Source organism: Pantherophis guttatus, chromosome 3 (assembly GCF_059756535.1).
Source record: "Pantherophis guttatus breed Tessera chromosome 3, ASM5975653v1, whole genome shotgun sequence".
Lineage (NCBI taxonomy): Eukaryota > Metazoa > Chordata > Lepidosauria > Squamata > Colubridae > Pantherophis > Pantherophis guttatus.
In genome coordinates this window covers 88,491,905-88,512,193 of record NC_142065.1, presented here as the reverse complement: position 1 = coordinate 88,512,193, position 20,289 = coordinate 88,491,905, and the positions used below count along the sequence as shown (strand labels likewise).

Here is a 20,289-nt window from a genome sequence, read left to right as displayed (position 1 = left end):
ATGCTTTTATTTTGTAAATCTTTTAAATTAAGATTTCAATTAGAGTGGTGCTGAATACATCCCTTTGCCTCCACCTTCCTTTGTGGAATGAATCCCTCTCTGAAACAGTAGAGAGATTCTTCATAGGGTTGTTGTTTTTTAAGCTCATTTTCAAGGGATTGGCTTTACTCAAGCTTTGTAGGATTTATTTACTCAAGCTTTGTAGGATTGAATAGAGAATTATAGAGCACTGTGCCACTCACAAGAGTTAGAGTTAAGATTAATATACCCCATGTATAAGGTATGAAATATTCAACTTTAAAAGGAATCCCTAGTGAAGCATCACTAAAATATTTTTTGCGCTATTCCTCTCTACAGCACCAAATAAAATAATAATAATAATAATAATAATAATAATAATAATAATAATAATAATGCCTATTGTGCATTTCTCACCCATCCAGAAAACTGTCACTTTACCAGATCCTAAATATTACTACAGTCCAAGAGACCATTTATAGAATCATAGAATAACAGAGTTGGAAGGGACCTTAGAGGTCTTCTAGCCCAACCCCCTGCTTGAGCAGAAGACCCTATACCATTTCAGTGAAGGGGCTGTCTGGTCTCTTCTTAAAAGCCTCCTTCAATGGAGCACCCACAACTTCTGAAGGAAAGCCGTTCCACTGGTTAATTGTTCTCACCTTTAGGAAATTTCTTCTTAGTTCTAGGTTGCTTCTTTCCTTGGTTAGTTTCCGTCCATTTTTTTTTTTTTTTTTGTCTTGCCTTCTGGTGCTTTGGAAAATAGTTTGACCCCCCCCTTTGTGATTTAGATTTTACTCTTAAAAAGTAAATGATGAATATATTGAACTAGATAGAATTGATTTCTGAACACGTTTGTTTTACCTACTCCGGGGAGCATAATACTATTCTCAACCAATCTCAAAACATTTCACAACAGATTCAAAGAAGGATTTTGGTATAAACTTGATCGGGAGAAATATCTGAGAATAAGTCAGCTTGACAAGGCTGCTGATGACAGGACTCCATTCAGACCTTTGTTCACCGGATTCCTGTGACATTCAGAATATTAATATGTTCCACTGATGTATTATTTCCTTTAATTCTGCATAATGCACTACAGTTTTTCTTTTTTTAAAAAAAAATACTAGTCATTAAAAAAGCCTACAAGGAGGCAAAAGGGAAAAGTAAAAAAAATTGGTGAAATACAATATTTACAAATGAACAATAGAAGTACCAAAATAGTACAACTAATGGTTGGCATAATTTGATTAGAAATTAACCATTAAGCTTATTAAATTATATGTAAGAATATTAAACCATTTTAACAATATAAGTGAGAATTTACAGTTCTGAGCTAAGCACTAAGATCTTATAAATCTTTCATCATTTAGAACTGCCAATTATTTATCACCAATAATATGAACGATGGCTTCTTATTGGAAACAGGGTGAAAAAGGTCCTCAGGGACCAGCCGGACGTGATGGAATACAGGGACCTGTGGGTCTTCCTGGCCCTGCAGGACCAGCTGGTTCTCCTGGAGAAGATGGTGACAAGGTCAGTTGATTATCGTTCTGTGTTTCTTTTGACGTTTATTACAACAACTCCCTTGAACTGGTGCCTTCTAAAAGTCTGATTGCACCAAAGAGAGTGCATGGAGAGATGATGCATGGGAGAGGATAATTTAACCTTGGTTGCAGAATATAATTCCTGACAGCTGTTCCCTTTCTCATGTATTTCTGCCTTATTAATATTCTTTTCGGTTGTTTTGGAAAGACTAATAGGAAGTCCAGCTGGATAGTCCTTCTTATCTGCAACTTACACAATGCATATACTTTAGCAGCTATTTCTTTATTCATTGGCAAACTTTCAGTAATAGCATCGCATCTTACACAGATGAAAACTTAATTGTATTACTATTCAGACATTATGTTTCAGACCCCTTCCATATATGGGGGTTGGCAGATACATGGCACTTTCCTTTGTTGTCACTACATCTTGGGGTTTCTGTGCAGCTTTAGAAGTTCAATGAATGATCTATTGGTTCAGCTCCTACTGCAGAGGAAACATATTGAAGACAGATTTGCAAACTTTCCACTAATGTTGCAAGATAGGTGGTTTCTTACCAGCAAGATCTCCTGGATATTGGTATTTTTCTTCTTTTTTTCAGATTAAACTTTGTTCCCCCATCCACTCCTCTATCTCCCCCGCTAAGTGAAGGCCATGTGGGGTTTTACAAAATGCATGTTTCTGGTGAAAAAATACAAATACAAAGCAAGAACAGAGAGCCAATTTGATAATATCTTCCATGTTTCCCCGTTGGCCAGCTAAACAGAAAGCTGATTGATTTAAGGGATGGGAGCAAGCACCACATAGTGCAGGTGAAAAGATTGCTTATATTTGGGGAGGATGGTGATGCGAGTGGTATGGGCCTCAGATTGATAAAACAGGAGTTATATTTCTCATTTGCCTTCTCAATATGCCCAAAAATGGTGCACACTACTTTTTAATGAACTATCATTTCTGATTTAATAAAAAATTAGGAAAATGTAGCTTCAAGGTTTGAAACAAACCAGCCAACTTCAAAGTATGGTTTATTAAATCTTAGAATGTTTCAAAGCTGGTCATTTGAGATGAAATGGAAATCTATTTTTAATTACTAACTTTTTCACTTATTCACACCTTAGAGAGGGGATAATGTGTACAGGGCAAGGCTTTTTTCTATCGAGAGAGGAACATTTGAATGCAAACTTAACAATATTTTTATATGATGTTAACACCTTACACACAGAAGAAAGCAGCTGTCCTTTGGTCAATCACAATTATAGTAACTTTATATTGAAGGAGGCGTGAGGGTAAAACAAAGGTAGCAGTTTCCTTATTATAAAATTGAGTTAAAGTAAATTTCATCGCAAGAACGCTGCACTTCGAGCTTTAGCGGGCAATATGTCGCCAAATCTCTCGTACCAAAATGTGATTGATCAACCCAAAATTGCCCTCCTCCGGCTTCCATTCAAAGGCAGAGAAAATAATATGGTGACATTTGAAGGTAGTTCAGTATTGACTACTGTTGACAAAGAAATGGGGCCTTTAAAGAGAGATGTAATACCTTTCTTTTGATTACAGGGTGAAATTGGAGAACCAGGCCAAAAAGGGAGTAAAGGTGACAAAGGAGAAAATGTAAGTGGTTTTCTATTCCTCCCCTCACCCCACCCCCGCCCACTGCCTTTACTATATTGCTTTTTTATTGCTTGGCAATAAGGAAATGCATGAAAAAAATATATCAAAAACAAGTACTCTCAACAAGCAGAAAAAATGTCTATTTTTTTCCAGAAAGATTCACATTTCTAATATATAAAATAAAGAAGGGGCTTCATATTCCTTGATAATGGTTTTTGATGATCTATATTTCTTCAGTGCGATCCAACCTTCATCTTTTAGCCCTGTCCTTGACAGATCAAAGCTTCTTTTTCTCCATAACTCACCTCCTTTGTGGTTGCACATCTTCCTAAGCCTGGAAAACCCCCAAAGAAAGTATCTACAGAGACACTGGGCTACCACTACTGCAAGAGATCTTTGTGGTTGATCAGATTCTCAAATAAAGCTACTTCTTTTCCCTGCTGTTGAAGTAACAATAATTGCTGGACTTTCTGAACTTTGGAGCTATGGAGATGGATCTCTCCCCCAGATTATCCCTGCAATTTCTCCTATTTTAGCAGGAAATAAGATGCTGCTTGTCACACTCATAAATGCTATATGTAGCACTCTACTTACCAGGAGAAAAGGATTCCATTAAATTTTCTTCCAATTCTTAGCTTGACTTACTTTGTTTTAGACATTTAATAGATTGTGAAAACTTTTATTTATTTTTGAAGGGCATTTTGATTGCCATAGCTAATTACTGTTATTTATACATGAGGCTTTTTTTTTCTCTTTATCATTTTTTTTTATAATAATTGTATCTGCTGTCACTGTATTTCACATTGTTTTCTATGAGTGCAGAATGTTGAAATATTAGGTGACAGCATTCCTTATTATGTTTTTAGGTTTGTCAGTTATCTTGAGCATCTTGGTGACATGTTAAAATAGTGGGGAGTGGATTTAAAATATTTTCTTACAATTTATTTCTTATAGAAATGATAAAGTTTCATCTTCCTGCCTTGCTTTTCTCTTTTCTGTATGTGCTTATTATTCATTACTGTATTAATATGGAAAAAGAAATGCATGTATTTTCCATATTTGGAAAAATATTGCAAAAGTTAGTAACAATACAACTTTTTAGACACATTTGCCATAATCTGTATTCTATTGATCTCTAGCAAAATGGTTAAAAGACTTTTTTTAATAAAATAAAACTTCAGAGGGATATGAAAAGTTATTATATTTATCTTTCACAAAGTTTGGAATCAAATTTTACTTTGAGGAGATTTACTAGAATATTTTAAATAAAATTCACCTGGTTGCTACAATCAAAGTAAAAATTGCATGTAGCTAATTTCATTTAGTTATAGGTGCTGCTTATGTAATTACTCTTTCTTAGTTTTCATGTTAGCATTTTTCTACATGGGTACTTTTAGCCAATCGTGTTGCACAAACAATATGTCAGAATATGTATCGATGCTCAAATTTTGGATGTTCTCAGTCATATTCCTAACATGGATCATTTTCATTTTCAGAGATTGTTACTAAATTATTGTCATTTTAACTGACATTGCTCAATAAACATCATGTAAATATGAGCACATTTTAATATGATTGCAAGATGCTCTGATGCGTTTAAATTTAAGTCTTTTGCTCAATTTTACTATTCTTAAAAACAAGTCAACCTGGAAGGACTATTTTCAAGAAATATATAAGTCATAAAATAAAATCTTATTTTAAATAAATAAAACATTATTCAGGCTTATTTACTGAATTGTAATATTCTATCAAATTTACTATTTAAATGACAGTAGTAATTATTGTCATTTAAAATTCCATTTTATTTATTCAAGCTTGACTATTTGATATCAAGTACTAGTGATAATGCCCTTTACCTATAACAAGATGAAGAGCTTTAAGTTAATTTCTGGCCCAATATTTCAAAGGTTAGGGGAAGATGTCATCATTCCCTTTCTGTCAGTCTACATCAGAGGTGTCACACTGGTGGCCCACAGGCCCGATGCGTCACGTGCAGGCCATGCCCACCCCAGCTCTGTGGATGGGAAAAACGTTGCAAAACGTCACATGACAGCAATATGACGCAGCAAGTTTGACATCCGTGGTCTACATTATGGACTATATGGAAAGAGCGGTCCTTGTTGAAAGACTAGTTCTTTTCAGTTCCTTCCCTCCCTTTCTTTCCAGCTGGTTGCATTAACTCTTCCTATTGAACTTTAACTTAAGCTGTTGAATTTGCTTTCCTCTTTCCTTCTTCTTGTGTAATTTATTTGATACTTTAAATCTGAGAAGAAGAAGATTGTGCTTGCTGTCTGCAAACATCTCTGCCCTTTCAGCTGAAGAGAAAGGGTGCAAATGAATGAGTAAATTAAAAAGCTAGAATACTAAAACCTGTTTATTAAAAAAGCAAGACTGATGCATTGAGAAGATGCAAAAAAAAAAAAAAAGCAATCTCAGAACATTGGTCTGCTTCAATGAAAGTAATAAACCTTAAGCTCCATCTCTTCAAAGAAAGATGGTAATGCATGTTATATTTGAATAATGTAAGTTGTATATTTGAATAATGTAATAATGTTTTTTTTATCCAGGGACCTTCAGGACCACCTGGTCTTCAGGGTCCTATTGGTGCTCCTGGAATTGCTGTAAGTTTCCTGTTTGTTACAAATTGCAAATGAATTCTTCAGAACTTTTTCTATTTAAAAAAAAATCTCACTGTTCATTGAAAAGGTTTAGAAATGATTTACACATCTTAAAACCTGGATTTTCTTAAAATAAAAATAAAAATCCAGGACTCTATGACTACATACCTGCAAGGTTAATATAAGCTTTAAATCAATGCCATTCTGCTTCCTTTGTTCATTAGTATGACAACGCAAAAGAAAAACACGTTTTTGGCACAGGTTCTTCATTGAGCACAAAAGCATCCTTTTCAATGGCTTTACATATTGTACAGGTGTTCCATGTACTGTACATAACCCATTGCTTAATTTTGCATTCATTTAAAAATCTGTCTTTGTGAATCAGCCACATGTCTATTATGGATTGCATCCCTTAGGACTTTTCCAGGGTAATATCTAACCAAGAAAATTCTGTAATGATTTCAGATAACTGTGAAAGACAGCACCATTATCCACGTATTTAGCTTTTTTTCCCCCTGAGCAAGACAAATAGATCTTGGCTAATAAATGGTACTTTTGATATTTCTGTGACAAGCATCCAAACCCCCTCACTATTTACTCTTTTAGAATGTCTGTTTCCCAGGGTTGAATTTATGGAATCATTTGCAAGAAATGAGGTAAAGGGAGCAATCTTGTACATGATTAAGCTGCCTCAGCACAATTGAAGTCAATGAGATGTTTCTGTAGCTCACAGAGTTGGGTTCAGAATCTGGGGAGGGAGTTCTCCCCCATTTTCTAGATCTGTATTTTTTATACAACTAATGGAGATGAAATTGTTGGGACATACTTTACATTTTGAGTCAGTTAAACCTATTTCAATTTACAGGGAGGTGATGGGGAGCCTGGTCCAAGAGGACAACAAGGGATGTTTGGACAGAAAGGAGATGAAGGTGCACGTGGCTTTCCTGGTCCTCCAGGACCTATTGGCCTTCAGGTATATTTTATTGTATTATCCTTCCTGCACATCTTTTTTTTTTTTCATCTATTGTAAAGTGAGCCTATTGAACAATAGAGGCTATTTTACATAATAAACAATACAGAGTACTGACAGTGACAACAAATAAATCCTTAAATCACCATTCTAAAGTTGTTAGAATTGCAGATGAAACACTAAAGCAGAAACACTAAAGCTGAGTTCTTTAAAGGCAAGTTTTGGATCATAATTATCCTCCACTACAAAATTCATTACAGGTGTGGAAGGGATGGTAAGCCATCCCAAAACACTGGATCTCTCATCAGGATGTCCACAAAAAAAATTGGAGACAAAAGCAATCCTCATCATTCAAGGGCTTTCCCAGGATTTTTTCTGCAGGCACAGCTGTTTCATTTCAAAGCTCCAGAAGGGAATTAATGAGTCAATCTGCTGCCTACTTTACAAAGTAAAATACGTTCCAGTGTAAAATTGATTCAGTTCAGTGCAACATCTGGAACACTTTTCTATTTAAGAATAAGTATTAAAATGTTTTGGATAAGAAAGGAAACATGTTTTTAAAACATTAAATATTTTTTTTTAAAAAAATGCAACAATTTAAAAGTTGCATGATAATGAAATTGCTATTTTAGTAAAGTGGCTGATGAATTTAGCATTTTTAGCTGCTCCACAATGGAAATACAGTGCAAATTCTGTCTGCATTGTAAGTGTTATATACTTTATGTAAATTTAATTTACTGGTGGTTGTGTGAAGGGTAGCTACTCATTAATCTGAGTTTTAAACAAATGCTGAAAATGTTTCTTTCAATCTCATTTTCCTTTGTAATAATTTCTTGTACCAGTATTCACAATTGTGCTAATAAAGGGCCACTGAGCAATCAAGAGTTCGCACAGAATGCATAGTAACAAGAAAAATCATGTAGGACATATAGCATCTTTCTTTTTGTTATGAAGAATATTCCTTGATGTCAAATTTTACTTGATATATCCAAATTATCATCACATTGTCTGATACGTTTGCAATCATACATACTAGAAAAGGTTTCAATAATACAAATCATTATTTTAAAGCGTTACCATTTAATAGCAGAGTTTCTTCCAATCTCAGTAGTAAGCCTGTGGTAAATACTGCAACTGATTCTGTCTTAAGCTTTTTGTAAATAAATCGCTGTTTTAAAATCTTTCCCTGAAATATCTGAACCTTGTTAGCTGTTCGTCTGATAAAATGTGATGTCCCTCTTTCTACATCTTTTATTGTGCAATCTCTCATTCTAAAAAATAATAGGAAAACTCATCAGAACCTTCAGCAAAACTTCCTACCCATAGGGACGTACAAGCTTCTTACATCTAAAGGATTTTATAGTTGTAATAGCTGATATAAGTACAACTGATCAGATAGAATTAAGGTTTCCAAGGTGTGTAATGAAACCATTACTCCCAAAGCACATTATAAAAGACCATAGATGTTACCTAAAAACAAAAAATAAAACAATTCAAACACTTACAGTATTAAATATTCTTAAATCACCTCTTCAACCTCTTACAGAAAGAAAATAAAAATGAACAACAATAATAAATTGATTTAAAGAAAAGGCAAATTTTAAAAACTGCATGTCAGCATCAAATTCTTCGGAACATAAATTAGGAGAGAGGTTTTGACAGTGGGGATATTTAAGTGTGAGCATATCAAGACTGTGCTTGAGAACAAATTCGAAAATAATTAGCATACTTAACCTTAGACACATCTATTCTCCCATAATTGTAATGGTACTATTGACAGACTGAAAAATTAAACTTTCACATTAATTGAGGACCTAAGTTTGAGATACAATAGACAGGTTTATGGCTCAATAAATCTTAATAACAAACTGCTAGATTGGTTGTTAGTGCATGTCATGTCAGCAAATAGTAATTGATGAGATTTAGCATCTTCAACAGGAAGCTCTTTACTTTTTCCACAGTCACATCTGCAAGCAAGTAATTTGTAGGTAATGATTCATTCTAAGCATTGTGACCACAATTGTCCTAATTCTTAGGACATCTGTGTAACTTTTCTTTCCTGAGATATTTAATGCTTTAAAATTCAATGTATACACACCTCCCGGTTTCTTCCTCCCCCAGAAATATCTATAGGAAAATCAAGTATGCACTTTTATTTATACTTATATCATGCCCTTCGTATAAGTAGCTCTGGACAGTGTACATTTCTTTTTACAGGTAGTCCTTGATTTACAACCATTCATTTAGTGACTGTTTGAGGTCACAACAGCACTGAAATAAGTGATCTATGACCGGTTTTTACACTTAGATCCATTGTAACATCATCCCCATGGTCATGTGATCAAAATTTGGGCACTTGTCTACTGGAAAGTATTTATCATTAATTACTATTTGCAGACGTGACATACAGAGTCATGTGCTCACCATTTGTAATCTTCCCAGCTGGCTTCCAACAAGCAAAGCCATTGGAGAAACCAGATTTGCTTAAAAACCATATGATTCACTAACAAACGCAGTGATTCGCTTAAAACTGTGGCAAAAAATCAAAATAGAACTCACTTAACTACTGTCTCGTGAAGCCATGGAAATTTTGGGCTCAATTGTGGTTGTGAGTGGAGGACTATCTGTATAACAATTGTAGAATACAATAATGGTAATTTGCCAAACATCATCAAGTAATGTTTATTGATATATTTAATGTATTTGGAAGTTACAATGCACATTAGAGGCTAGAACTGATAGTGAGCAGAACTAGGCAAGTTTCAATCTTGTTTAATAACAATAACAATAACAACAGCAGCAGCAGCAGCAGCAAATTGAATTTCAGCAGTTTTGGAGGGAGAAATCAATGGTTGTACCAATAGTAATAGAAGCTATTGGACCTATACCAAAGGGTTGCCTAGATCCCTGAATTTATCAGATCTGAATATTTTTGCAGATCTTTATCAGATCTGAATATTTTTGCAAAAAAACTGCCTATATATTCAGATGTTACCTTAACAGCTCTTAGGGTCTTGATTAGGACTTGAACTGTTAAGTTTTTACCAGTCTCAGACTGTGAATTGAATTGAAGATTAAATACTAAATAATAATAATAATTTATGAAACTTTTATGTTGTGCAACTCTCAACGAAACTTGGAGCGCTCAAATAAACAAGTAATCTTTGGATCCTTGCATCATATCTGGACCACGCCACACACCATGTAATCATGATTCTAAAATAGTACTTGCATATGTAAGTCTGCTGTGCCAGATGGTGTATAACATACTCTATTATTTTAGATGGTAAAACTCCCAGATTTATTTTGGTAGAAGACAGTATATAGATAAATCTAATATCTGCCACATAAATCAGTAACTACATATTAGTTCTATATTTAGTTACATGAAATTATTATCCTTCAGACCAATTGTATCTGTTTATTTCAGTAGGAACCCTAAGAGTCCATCACCCACACTTTTTGGTATGAAGATGAACTGTGACTCACACACTATTTTGAATGTGGAGATTGATTTTTTTCCCCTTCAGTTTTGTAAACTGCAGTCAAGGCTTTTAGTTAGTGAATGTCTCAGCGTTCTACCAGCAATATTTATTCATTAAGAACTTAAGGTTTTATCTATAGTAATTTTGAAGAATGATATTATAGGTGAGATGATGTGCCCATTTAAGTGGTCTCCAAACTTCTATTGGTTTTAATAGTTAATTCAGTGGATACTTTTTGCATAAAACAAGATTCTACATTTTGCATGATTTGCCAACATTACACATTCAATCTGTAAAAAAAAAGAATGACCCACAGTGTTGGAATACAGGAGAGTTTGTGTAAAATGTATAACAGGCTTCTCCAGCCTGGTATCCTTCTAAAATTCATGCTGGTTTAGTATTCTGAGAGTTATAATTTTAACATACGTGGAGGACATATATTTGAGATGGGTGGGTGCAACATATATTATGCTTCATGATCCAGTTTTCTGTTGACTATTTCATTAGAAATCTGCTACAATTTCAACCTAAAACTTAGAGCATAAACCTGTCCAATATCCTAGTGAACCAGGACTTTCCTGTTTTCCTTTCTAAGCATATTCTTTCAGTTCAAGCCCAATTTGTCTTTTAAATAGGAAAAGAGAATAGATTCTATTGACTTTAGCACTTGGGCCTAACATGAACAATTTGAACCTGATTCTTGAAGCATCAGTCTGAAAAACATTCCATTATAAAGCTCTGTTACATGCATTTAGTGCACATCGAGAGACTGTTCGAATAAGACTACAACAATAAATCTTGCAGTCAATGGAAAAGAAAGACAGCTTCTCCCAAGTGATTGAGTGTTCAAATAATCTGAAGTTCTGAATGAATTCAAGAGCAACATAGCTCATGAATGTCAGAACTCAGTGCTATGCATCCAGTGATCAACATCTATTTACTGTGTCTTTAAATAATTAATAACACCTGCCATTAAATTATCTTTAGATACTGGTAATAAGTCAAGCTTTTATTGACTCTACAATTCTTCATTATTCACAATCAATGAATATATTTCATTATGCATATTACCATTCCTTATAGTTTCTTTGTTTAAATGCTGCAAAGTCTATTCAACTTCCAAATAATTGGAATGAGCTGGGCAAATGATACAACAGCAAAAGAAAGTTTGTTTCATATATATTAGACTAAAAATGGCTTATAAAAAGCCATTGTTATATAACCTTTTCTTCTTGCATATTTAGCACGAGTGGGAACAACTTGAATTTGCCTTATTAATACTAATCAACATAATTTGCAGTTTCTTACCTATGCCAAAACTGGAAGCAATTATCCTTTTGTTTCTGTACTTTTCCCATTTATTTTCAGTGCTGTTTTTCGGTTTTTGAAAAATATACTTATATTTTAGGAATATAAAATATTCCTTGCAAAAAACATTAAGGGAATTGTGCCAGAATTTATCTCTGCTTGAAGGCAATACTAAATTAAATGTAGAAACAAGGTAGAATAAATTTATATTTAAATTTTTTTGAGCATTATAGAAAGCAAAAGAGAGATATTCTTTGATCATTAATGATGTTACTGAAAGCTATAATTATCATATTTGAAAGATGAATGTTTTATTGCTTGATATAAAAAGATTTTGTATGTGTAGGAGGATAAGGACATTATTTTAGAAATGGAAAAATATATAGGCAGCATGTCACATATAACTTGAGCCATTAAGGTGAGTTTTTCGCATAACAGATACCTTAAATATTAGATTCAACAAAAGTTTGACATTATTGAAATCAGAATATACGATTGCTATATAAGTGCTTTGGCAGATTTTAAAGTCAAAATGTAAAATTATGATTTATGACTTTGGCATCTGGATTGAGTATACTGTTCCCATTTTCTGAAAAGTATTTGTTTTGCTCTCAAATACAAGTACATAGCCATCTTGGTATAGTGGTTAAGATGCTGGCCTAGATACCAGGAGGCTGTGGGTTCTAGTTCTGCCTTAGTCAGGAAAGCTAAGGAAGCTGGGAAGGTGACTTTGGTCAGTCAGTCTCTCTCAGTCCAACCCACATCATAGGGCTGTTGTAGGGAACAAAAGGAGGAGGAAGGAGCATTATGAATGTTCACCACCTTCAGTTACTTATAAAGTAATAAAGGTTGGATAAAAATCTAATAATAAAATTTGCAGAAATATCCAGACTGCTTCAAATTAAGCAGTTTGCTCCTATTAAATTAAATTAAATCCTGATGCTTATCCTGATGGGATAAGGATCAGGATAGGTGCACTTTTCAATAGTTGTACTTCACTTAAGAAACTGCTTGCCAGGCTACCATACATTTCAGTGCCAGAAAAAACATTCTTTATCTGAGCCTTTTAAATAATATATCTTTTATCATGGAGATCATCTTTAAGCAACTGTGCTTGAATTGCATTTTAGAATAATTTCATTTTGTGTTTTATGTTTTAACTTGTGGCATTTGTTGGAAGTTCTTCAGGAACCATTCTCAGGAATCGGCTGTGCAAATTCAGTTAGTAAAATGAATAAAACGAGATAAAAATGCAATTCATCCACACTACAAAATGATTTTATGCATTCACTTTAGAACTTTGAAAGTAAAAAACGCTAAGGGAATCTAGATTCCTCAAATGTTAGGTTAGAAAATATTTTCTGCCATGTGCCATTATTTGAACTATTCTATAATTAATACTATGCATTTCTATTGCTGTTTCTTATCACTAGGGTCTTCCTGGGCCCCCAGGTGAAAAAGGTGAAAATGGCGATGTTGGTCCAATGGTAAGATATTGTTCTTTCTCCTCTAAACGTCCCCATAAAGTTGATTCACCAAAGATTGTTCAAAATAAGGAGCAAGTTAAACTTACTTTTCCCATTTCCTCTTGTCCTTTGGACCAGACTTATAATTTTGTAATTTTGTTTGTGTTTTCTCTCTTGCAGGGTCCTCCAGGTCCCCCTGGCCCTAGAGGCCCTCAAGGTCCAAGCGGATCAGATGTAAGAAATACATGAACATCTGATGATGTTTACACATGTATATACATGTATGTAGTTTAAGGCATAGTTAACATATGTCTCACCTTAAATATTCTTCTCATCCAAGGGTCCTCAAGGTCCATCAGGTTCAGCTGGCTCTGTTGGAGGAGTTGGTCAGAAGGTAAGAAACTACAGTGAATGCTTTTAATCATGTTATAGCTTATGGAATAGGAAATATCCCTCTGATGTTCTGTTGAGAGATTGGACTGTAGTGTCCATAAATTCCTGTCAACAAAAATACATTATCCTAAATATCTACTTTTGAATTTAGTGATGGTTACATTTTAGGGCATATGTGTAAAATTGCATCTAATAAATATCTTGTTTCATAAGTGTCCATAGACTAGGGTTTGTTTTGCTGCGTGCATTAGATGTTTGTGACAAATATATTATTATTGTTACACAGATGTTTAGGTTGGATTCAACATTTTGTTGAACCTGACAGATGTTTTGTTGAGTCAGACAGATGTTTAGGTTGGAGTCAACATTTTTGTCCACCTTGGAGACCTTTCCAAGGACCTGGCATAGGCAGATGTTCTTTGTTTCATGATGTTAAAGGTACCATCAATGGATGTAAGTTGTTGCAATTGATTGGTGGTGATTTTGTCAATGACAATGGTATTCAAGTGGTGTTCCAAATGTTTTGGAATTGCACCCAAAGCACCCATTTCTGTTGGTACTCTCTTTGCTTTCTTTTTCATAGTTATTCTACTCCTATTTATAGATTTTGGCATTTTGTGATTTTTCCCCCCAATTGTTTCTCTTCTATTCCGGGTCCTCCCTGTCCATTATCCAGACTTTTTTCCCCTTTCTTATTGATAATTGTTAAATCTGGCTGGTTATGTGGCAGGTGTCACATTATTATTACTGCCTTTTTATCTATAAAATCCCAAGGAAGTACAGTGGGTGCAACAGTGTCAAAACTATAGTTATTCTTGTTAAATTATTATTTAAAATTCTTTGTAATCTTGTTGGGGATGTAAAGAATTATTTTTTTTAATGAAAAATTGTTTCTCTTAAAAACAAATTGAATATATATATAACTGTAACCCTAACCCTAACCTTATTGTGTGGAATTGCCATTGTCAGAATAAATTAGAAGAATAGGGCTATTAACTAGTAAACTGTAGCAGCAGATATAATCTAATCTAAAACATGTCTAAGATTTGAATTTGTCAAATTCAGAATCTACAAAAGATAGATTTGAATCTTTCTTTCCCATATTTTTAACTGTAAAGATACCTCCCTCCTCAATTTTTTAAAAATATAACGTAAACATTAAAAAAAGAAAAAAGAAAATATGGGAACAGTTACATTATGATTCCCTTTATTTGTATTTTAAACATTTCCACTCAAGAATTGGGACCTTGGAAACTGAAATTGTATATTTCAAGTTTATAGAATCTAAGGGAAATTACACCTCTTTCTGTATCTACCTCTATGTATTCAGAAGGACTGACCATATCAGTCCCATGATCCTGGTATTATGGAGGTGAATTTGGATTATAATTGCTAAATTCCTAGCCATATGGCTTTTTAAAGTTGGTTAAGAATATTGTGACTTATAAAATCAACATATCGACAGGATGTCAAGTTGAAAAGAATACTATATAATCAAATATGGGCTAAAATTTTGTATTATAGAAACATTACAGTACAGGCAATCATTGACTAATGGCACAATTGGGAGTGGAACTTCCATTGCTAAGTGTTGCCATTAAGTAAGATACACCATCTTTTACAAAAAATTTTTTTGCTGCAGTTGTAAGCTAATGTAGCTTTCCCCATTGACTTTGCTTGTCAAAAACCCACTGGGAAGGTTGCAAGTGATCATGTGACCCTCCAGAACACTGCAGACATCATAAATACATGCCAGTTTTCAAATATTGATCATGTGACTGTGAGGATGTGGAAACAATTGTAAGTGCAAGGACCATTTGAAAGTCACTTTTTTCAGTGCCATTGTAAATTGAAATTGTTGTATATGAAATATTGACGTATAGATATTTCTTAGACTAATATAACTTCACTTAATGTTATGTCATTGTACATGACTGAAAATAACATGCTATAGTTATAGAGTAATAATTAATACCTAAAAATGAAATCATTTTTTCCTCTGTTTTTTAAACTCATAAACAAGATTTCTGGTAGGTCCTTGAGAAGATTTCCAAACTGTCTTCTTCTCCTTCTCCTTCTCCTTCTCCTTCTCCTTCTCCTTCTCCTTCTCCTTCTCCTTCTCCTTCTCCTTCGTCTTCTTCTTCTTCTTCTTCTTCTTCTTCTTCTTCTTATTATTATTATTATTATTATTATTATTATTATTATTATTATTATTAATTTGTTTATTTGTTTATTTATTTATTTATTTATTTATTTATTTATTTATTTATTTATTTATTTATTTATTTATTTATTTTGTATACCGCCCTTCTCCCGAAGGACTTGGGGCGGTGAACAGCCAGCAGATAAAATACAGCAAATACAAAAATATAAAACAATATTAAAAACCAATTAAATTAATTTGGCCCACAGTTAAAACACCCCCATATTAAAAAACCCATAATTTAGCAATTTAAAATCAAAACAATTTAAAAAATATGGTCAGGTCAGCCCAGCTTGATGAAACAAAAATGTCTTTAAGGCACGACGGAAAGTGTGCAGATCCGGGATCCGCCGTATCTCCGGGGGCAACTCGTCTTTGTCTTCTTGGCCTGAGTTGAAGTCCTTGATCTTCCCTTTCTTTTCATGTCTGAAATTTTGCATCAAATAAATTCTTCCTGTATTCTTTTTGAAGCACTATCTAACTCTTTACCCTCCAGTTCAGATCTTCCATTGTGCAATAACACTGACCAAAGGTGCAGGTCATACAAATAAGGGATCATGATTTAATCATTGCCAGAAATGGAGACAAAAGGCTCCAGGCCTTTTCTTCTGTGTTCAAAAGAACACAGAAGAAGGACCAGCTATTTAATGTGGGTGCCATTGTTCTTCATTTTTAAGAAGACTATAGAATAAGTAAGTAAAGATTTTACCTTTCCCATTTCAATCTATTTTTAATGCTCTGTTGCTCTAATGTTGACATCCATTGCAAGATATTGATTCTACAACGCACATCACTTTATCTTCCTTTTCCTAGATTCCCGTCAAACAAAATCTTTCTTGTTAGCATTGTGTCAAAGGAAATGGACATATACAAATTATCCTCTTTATATTTGAATCAGCCTTTCTAGTTTTAGAAGCTATGCAAATATTTGGGTGGTGGGTACCTAAACTACTACAAAATTCAAGGTTTGAAACATGTTCAACTTTCCAGGAATATTCCTCGCACCATAAAATCATTCAGCAATTTTCAATTTCTTTGTCTCCTTCCATGCTGCAATTGTAGTAACATCTCTTGTTTTACAGTAAAATTTCTCTCATGGTATATTCATCATCCCAGAGATTGCAATTCATGGTCCAATGTAAATAGAAGAAAAAAAAAACATTTTGGTATACTTGCTGCCAAATGCAAAGCAGCACTTGATCACATTTTAAAAACGACACAAGAAGGAGCTATCATCATCAATGTGTCCTGTGCAGAGCAAATTGGGCATCAAGAGTTTTCCAGTGGTTTCTATCATTTGCAGCATCTTCTGCATTGTCCCAAGGGACATTAATAATCTTAAAATCTTCCTTAAGTATTTGATGCCAAGTTTTCTGAGACTGGCTTCATTTTTCCTTTTCCCCCTCAAGTCCCAAAGATGCTTTTTCAAGAAAAACCAGAAAGTCCAGTTTTTGTTTTTGTTTTAATTTGATTTATATGCCGCTCTTCTCCAGAGACTCAGGACGGCTTATAGTGCGTTAAGCAATAGCCTTCATACTTTTGTATATTTATACAAAGTCAGCTTATTGCCCCCACAGTTGCCTCTTGAAAAAGCACCTTTGGGACAACCATGACCTAGATGACTGAGAATCTCCATAGACATTCCTCCTGAAGGTATCCAACGTAGAGCAATTTTTGGATGCTAGTTTTTAGGCATATGCAAGACATGGTCAAGGGACGTGGTGGCTCAGTGGCTAAGACACTGAGATTGTCAGTTGAAAGGTTGGCAGTTCAGTGGTTCGAATCCCTAGTGCCACGTAACGGGGTGAGCTCCCATTACTTGTCCCAGCTTCTGCCAACCTAGCAGTTTGAAAGCACGTAAAAAATGCAAGTAGAAAAATAGGGACCACCTTTGATGGGAAGGTAACAGCGTTCCATGAGCCTTTGGCGTTTAGTCATGCTGGCCACATGACCATGGAGACATCTTCGAACAGCGCTGGCTTTTCAGCTTTGAAACAGAGATGAGCACCGCCCCCTAGAGTCAGGAACGACTAGCACATATGTGTGAAAGGAACCTTTACCTTTATCTAAGATATGGCCAACAAACCACATTTGACATTCAATCACAGTTCTCAATAAATGTTCTAAATCTGATTTTTGCGTTGAAACACGGCCGCTGCCATTCCAATTCGATGATGAATGTCCTCCATTCATAGACATAATGTTACCAAGATACATAAATTGTTGGACATGTTCTATAGCCTGGCCACAGACTGTTATAGGCATATTGTCCTGAGCACATCCGACTTGCATAAACTTGGTCTTCTCAAAATTTATACTCAAGCCAATCTTGTTGGCCTCATTATCTAAACTTGCATTTATTGCAAGTACCTTCTTGTTTCACCAAGCAATACGATGTCGTCTGCACCATCTAAATCTGTTAGATAGGTTGTTGCCCATGGGATGCCAAAGCTAGGGTTATCCATTGCTCTCTGAAAAACGAAGTCCATGGAGAGGAGAAACAAGAATAGTGATAGTATACATCTCTGTCTTACTCCTGTACTGATGTTAAAGAAGGCTGTGTTGCCAGATTCCGCTTGTACATAACAGCTAGATTTATAATACATGTTCTTAAAGATGTTGATAAAACATTGAGAAGTACCACAAAACTTTACAATAATCCATAGTGATTCTCATGGAAATTATAATGTACACCTCTTTTTAAAAGTCATTCAAATCCAAAGGTTTTTTTGCTCTAGTTAATGCCATGCAGGTTTAACGAGATTGTTCTTTCCTTTTGTTATTCATGCAATCATATAGGCCAAAGATAGCTGCTGTAAAAACTCGAGTGTCATGCTGAATCTTTAATGCTTTCTGTCTTTCTCAGAATAGGTTACACCTATGAACAACCAATATTATACATGTGCATTAAGCACTTAAAAACCAACCCCCCCCCCAAAAAAAGTACAGGCTTTAAAATATTGTGAAATGGACTGGAAGTTGACAGTGTGGATGCACTTGATTCAAATATGATCTAATGGAGCTAGGCTTAGGGAGGGAAGCCTAGTTTTCTTAAAAGGACATTTTTCAGAAAAGTGCCCATAGCTTTCTTAAAAAAAAAAAAAAGTTATGCTTTGAATACATTGATTAAAGTTTCTGTCTTGGCATCTTCAATTAAAAGGAATTCCAGAAGGAAGATTTTTTTAAAAAAATACTTCAGCCTGCTAATCAAAAGGGAGAATATTAGGCTTTATCTCTCAATGACCTGATTCTAATTATAACATATTAATTATATGTATACAATGTAGAAATAATAAGCATGGTGTTTCAAATCTTGATCCAATTACTAGTCTTGCACTCTTCATATGGAACTAATTCCACTTTCATATCCAATCTGAGATGTAACTGTTTCACTAGCCTTGTAAGACCTTGACATTCCACTGTTGTTGTTGTTGTTTGCTTTCCTGAACTCAAAGTTCTCAGAAATCATTTAAAGGGACAAGGCAGGAGAATCCTATATACTCTTTCTGATTTTGGAACAGGAAATTCAATATATCCTTTGGTATTTGGGATGCTATTCCAGGGGAATGGAACTACAGCCTTCGGATTCTTTCAGTATATTCCATATTATAATTGACTGCTTATTCCACTATGTTCCATGACATCGGTCAATTCTATAAACCAATGTCCTTGTGTGGGAACGCAGAAGATAACACAGACATTTCTATAGAATGACGTTCCATAGGCAGTATGCCAGATACTGACATATACTTTATATTAGAGTTTCTATATATGATTGTCTTTCTATAAAGAGAGAATGAGATAGTTTGTTATGGTGGTTAAGCCATCAGGAGACCATGAGACCATGAGTTCCCCTTTAAATATAAATCAGCAGATGTCATCTTGGGCCAGTCACTCTCCTTTAACCCTAGGAAGCAGACAATGGCAAAACACTTCTGAAATCTTGCCAAGGAAGATCAAAAATATTGAGCCGGTTCCATATGAAACCAAGGGAAGCGCACTGATTACTCCTCATTTCTGATAGGGGTTTCATGGAATTCTCAATATGGGCTCAAGAGATGAATAAATTAACTTAAACATTTCTTTAATGGTGTATACATGTTGCCTTTTCACAGATTGTTTATATATGCCAGACAAGCCTTCTGGTTTAATAAAGAGCTATCACTAATAAATGCTGCTATGTTTGCTTTTGAGACCAGAAATGAAAAGTTTGTTAACTGTCAGCATGTTATTTTATTTATTGTCACTATGTTTATTTATTAGTCTTTCCTTAGGCTGAATACCTAACATAATGTCTAACCAGATGTTTTGAAATAATTTTCTATTAGCATTTCCTGATTTCTCAAGGATTTACTTCAAGTTTTTTTTTTTTAAGTTTGAAGAGGAGTTCATTAATAGATGATATATAGAGTAGTATTTGTCTTTTAACAAGAAGGACATTTTAATCAAAATATTAAATTAAATGGAAGTAAGAAAGACAAGAGTCACTATATAGTATTACTTCTACCTTTAAATATTCATAGGGTGAGCCTGGAGAAGCTGGAAATCCTGGGCCTCCTGGAGAAGGTGGCACAACTGTAAGTATATACTTTTTCTTCCTGTAGGTTTTGTAGAAGTGACTGTACTATAGGTTCTCTATAGTGCTTTCATATAGTAACATGTTCTGTTT

The 20,289-nt window shown here is 34.4% G+C and overlaps 1 protein-coding gene across 1 annotated transcript in view; it reads left to right on the top strand.

Annotated features, from left to right (window-relative positions):
• The window catches only part of COL11A1 (collagen type XI alpha 1 chain), a 274,990-nt gene that overhangs the window by 207,601 nt on the left and 47,100 nt on the right, over nt 1-20,289 (top strand). Inside the window, exons 43-50 of the mRNA XM_060690063.2 lie at nt 1,447-1,554; nt 3,124-3,177; nt 5,745-5,798; nt 6,661-6,768; nt 12,992-13,045; nt 13,205-13,258; nt 13,365-13,418; nt 20,144-20,197. Coding sequence (XP_060546046.2) covers nt 1,447-1,554; nt 3,124-3,177; nt 5,745-5,798; nt 6,661-6,768; nt 12,992-13,045; nt 13,205-13,258; nt 13,365-13,418; nt 20,144-20,197 — 540 coding nt within the window. The remainder of the gene's footprint in view (nt 1-1,446; nt 1,555-3,123; nt 3,178-5,744; nt 5,799-6,660; nt 6,769-12,991; nt 13,046-13,204; nt 13,259-13,364; nt 13,419-20,143; nt 20,198-20,289) is intronic.